The following is a 3,227-nucleotide window of genomic DNA, read 5'->3' as shown; positions in this document are numbered from 1 at the left end:
CATTCATCATTGTATAAATAAACATTTTCTTAATTTCCTCCACCAAATCTAAAATGTTATATATGCATAATAATTTTACATGTTAAAGAATGAAAATATGCAACAGCGCAAAAAGAAACAAAATTATAATATTTATTTCTAAATTTTAATTAACTCATATTCAAAGTCATTTATGAACTCCACATTGAATCCAAATGTAACTCCTACCCAATAAATTATAAAAAAAAAATCTTCATTGCACTATATAACTCCACATTTAATCCAAGTGTAACTCCTACCCAATAGTTACAAAAACTCCATTCTCCCACTAAAATACATTAAATATTTGATTATATATATTGACTACAATTCATGAATGGTAAATATAAGACAATATTATTAAATGACTCTAAAATACAATATACAACGAGATTGAATTCACATTATCATAATTTTTGAATTCATGAAGAAATGCACATTATCATTAGCTTAGGCATTGAATTCTCAATTTTCTAATGGTCAACTAAAAACTCTAAAAGAAAAACTAATGTCAGTCTAACGTAATATTAACATGATAATACTTCGTGTATATAGTATATATATATATATATATATATAGTTGTGCACTTTTGGACTCATATTAGCTCTAGAGTTCAGCCTTTTAATTTTTGTGAAATATTTTATAGTGTTTAATTTCTTATTGTTAGTTAAGTCTTGCTTACATATATCTTCTTATTTTTGTTTATTAAATTTATAAATATAAAATATGATCAACATAGGTGTTCACTAAATTAGGAAAAATGTATAGATTTTTATATTATGATATAGTATAAATTTTGTAATACTTTTTTTTGTTTTATTTTTCTAAGTTTGTTCTATAGATTTTTCATTTTATTTTAAATTTAGAATGATAAATAACCATACTAAATAAATTTGACAAAAATGCAAGGTTTCACTTTGTTTTTATTTGACCATTTAACTTCCACATCGTTGCCATATAGAAAATTTTGAGATTTAATTTTATAGAAAAACAATAAAATTTTTTGACTATGTTAGTTGAATTTTTTTTTATTTTTATTATTTTTTAGAAATATAATAGAAGCTATTATAGAATAATCCACGCGTCGCGTGGACTAACCACCTAGTTAAGAAATTAAACATAGAATTTATCGTCACACGTGCCCGACCTGTACGGGTTAGAGCATGATTAAAGGCAAGTTCTTATAGAAATCTTAAGCTTTTCTTAACATTTAATGCTGTCTTTTGACCAAAATATTTATCAGAAAAATTGAAACTACCCAGTCACATACTTAAAGTGTTTAAAGTTTAAACCGATTATTCCACACTTTATTGGAACAATTACATCTCCTATATAATTTGAATATTATTTGACTGACTTCATTTTTTCTAAGCTTTATTTTTAAAAATTTCTGAATTCTATATTATTGGGAGTTTTTTTTTTCTTTTTCTCTTCGTCTATTATTGAGAGAGTTAAATTCTGAATTCTTTATTATTTACGTTTTAAAACTAAAATGTAGGGACAAAATTGGAAATTACAATAATTAAGCTGAGTTTTTCAATGGTAATTAAAAAAGTGAGTATTATAATAAAACCGGGAGGTGAGGGCATGTGGTTTAGCTTGCACGTGTGGTACGCGAGTCGAGAGGACTAAATGACCGGCTATAACCAGTGTATTCACCGGTCACCTTATCTTTAATTTTTTTAGATTTTCCACCCGAATCTTTCAACAAATCTTTAATTTCTACCCTTTTTTCTCTTTCTTATTTTATTTACCCATTTTTCATTTTTCTTCTCTCAAAGAAACAAAAACAAAACAATCACTCACTCACAAGAAGGTAAACCAAACAAAAGAGAGAGTACGGGGTTCTTCGTCATTCTCACGAATTCGTGAATTTTTTTCTGTTTTCGTCATCTGGGTTTTCTCAAATTCTCTTCCTTTTTATCTTCTGAGATTTTCTGGTTTGCAAAGTGCAAACCTTTTGTACTGGGTTCTTTGATTTTTTTTTTTTGTTCCTTGTCATTATTCTTCATGATTTCTCCTTTTTCTGTTTCTCGAAATTTGTGGTTATAAAATTCACATTTTTGAGAGCAGTTGGGCTTCTTCAATCATGTGTTTATGATGTTTTATTATTAACAAGAGTTGAATGAATCTTCTTTTTGACCGTTGAAAAGAGAGAAAACAAAATTAAAGCAAAAGGAAAGAGGAAGAAGAAGAAGAAGAAGATTGTGTTGTTGTTTTAACGCTTCTTTGTTAGATAAAGACATGCTTTTCTATCAAAGGCATTATTTTCCCAAATGTTGTGAGTTTGAGAAGAAACGTCTCTAAAAATTGGTTTTTTTTTGTGAGAGATTTTGTTTCTTTAGATTCTTTGGAAATGCCGATGTTTCAGCCGTTAAAGAGAGATGGGTTCATAGGATTTGAAGGTGGTGGTGATGGGCAAGTCTTAGATCTGGATACGGCGGTGAAAGATGGAGTTCTCGGTGGTGTTAATGGTGGAGTTGTTGATGAGAAATTGGATCTGAAGAAGATGATAAAGGAGCTAGATTTACAAGATATACCTTCTGTTTTCATTTGTCCTATCTCGTTAGAGCCGATGCAAGATCCTGTGACCTTGTGTACTGGTCAAACCTATGAAAGGTTAAACATTCACAAATGGTTTAACCTAGGTCACTTGACTTGTCCTACTACAATGCAAGAGCTTTGGGATGATACGGTAACTCCTAATAAAACTCTTCATCATTTGATCTATACTTGGTTCTCTCAGAAGTATGTTTTGATGAAGAAACGCTCTGAGGATGTTCAAGGACGAGCTATGAGATTTTGGGGACTTTGAAGAAAGCTAAAGGTCAAGCTAGGGTTCATGCGTTGAGTGAGCTTAAGCAGATTGTTGTTGCTCATCTTATGGCCAGGAAGACTGTTGTTGAAGAAGGAGGTGTCTCTGTGATCTCTTCTCTTTTGGGTCCTTTTACTTCTCATGCTGTTGGATCTGAGGTTGTTGCTATTCTTGTCAGTCTTGATCTTGATTCGGATTCGAAATCCGGGTTGATGCAACCGGCTAAGGTTTCTTTGATTGTTGATATGTTGAATGATGGATCCAATGAGACTAAAATCAATTGTGCGAGATTGATTAGAGGATTGGTGGAAGAGAAGGGGTTTAGAGCAGAGCTGGTTTCGAGTCATAGTTTGCTTGTTGGGTTAATGAGATTGGTTAAGGATAAGAGACATA

General features: G+C 30.7%; 1 protein-coding gene across 1 annotated transcript in view; it reads left to right on the top strand.

Moving 5' to 3' along the window:
• Positions 1 to 1,795: 1,795 nt before the first annotated feature.
• Positions 1,796 to 3,227, top strand: part of LOC9301371 (U-box domain-containing protein 30) — a 2,344-nt gene continuing 912 nt past the window's right edge. The window contains 2 exon segments of the mRNA XM_021010572.1: positions 1,796 to 2,811; positions 2,814 to 3,226. Coding sequence (XP_020866231.1) covers positions 2,376 to 2,811; positions 2,814 to 3,226 — 849 coding nt within the window. The 5' untranslated portion in view covers positions 1,796 to 2,375.

Source organism: Arabidopsis lyrata, assembly GCF_000004255.2.
Source record: "Arabidopsis lyrata subsp. lyrata unplaced genomic scaffold ARALYscaffold_8, whole genome shotgun sequence".
Classification (NCBI taxonomy): Eukaryota; Viridiplantae; Streptophyta; class Magnoliopsida; order Brassicales; family Brassicaceae; genus Arabidopsis; species Arabidopsis lyrata.
Note: the sequence above shows the minus strand (reverse complement) of the source record. Positions and strands in the feature narration are given on the sequence as shown.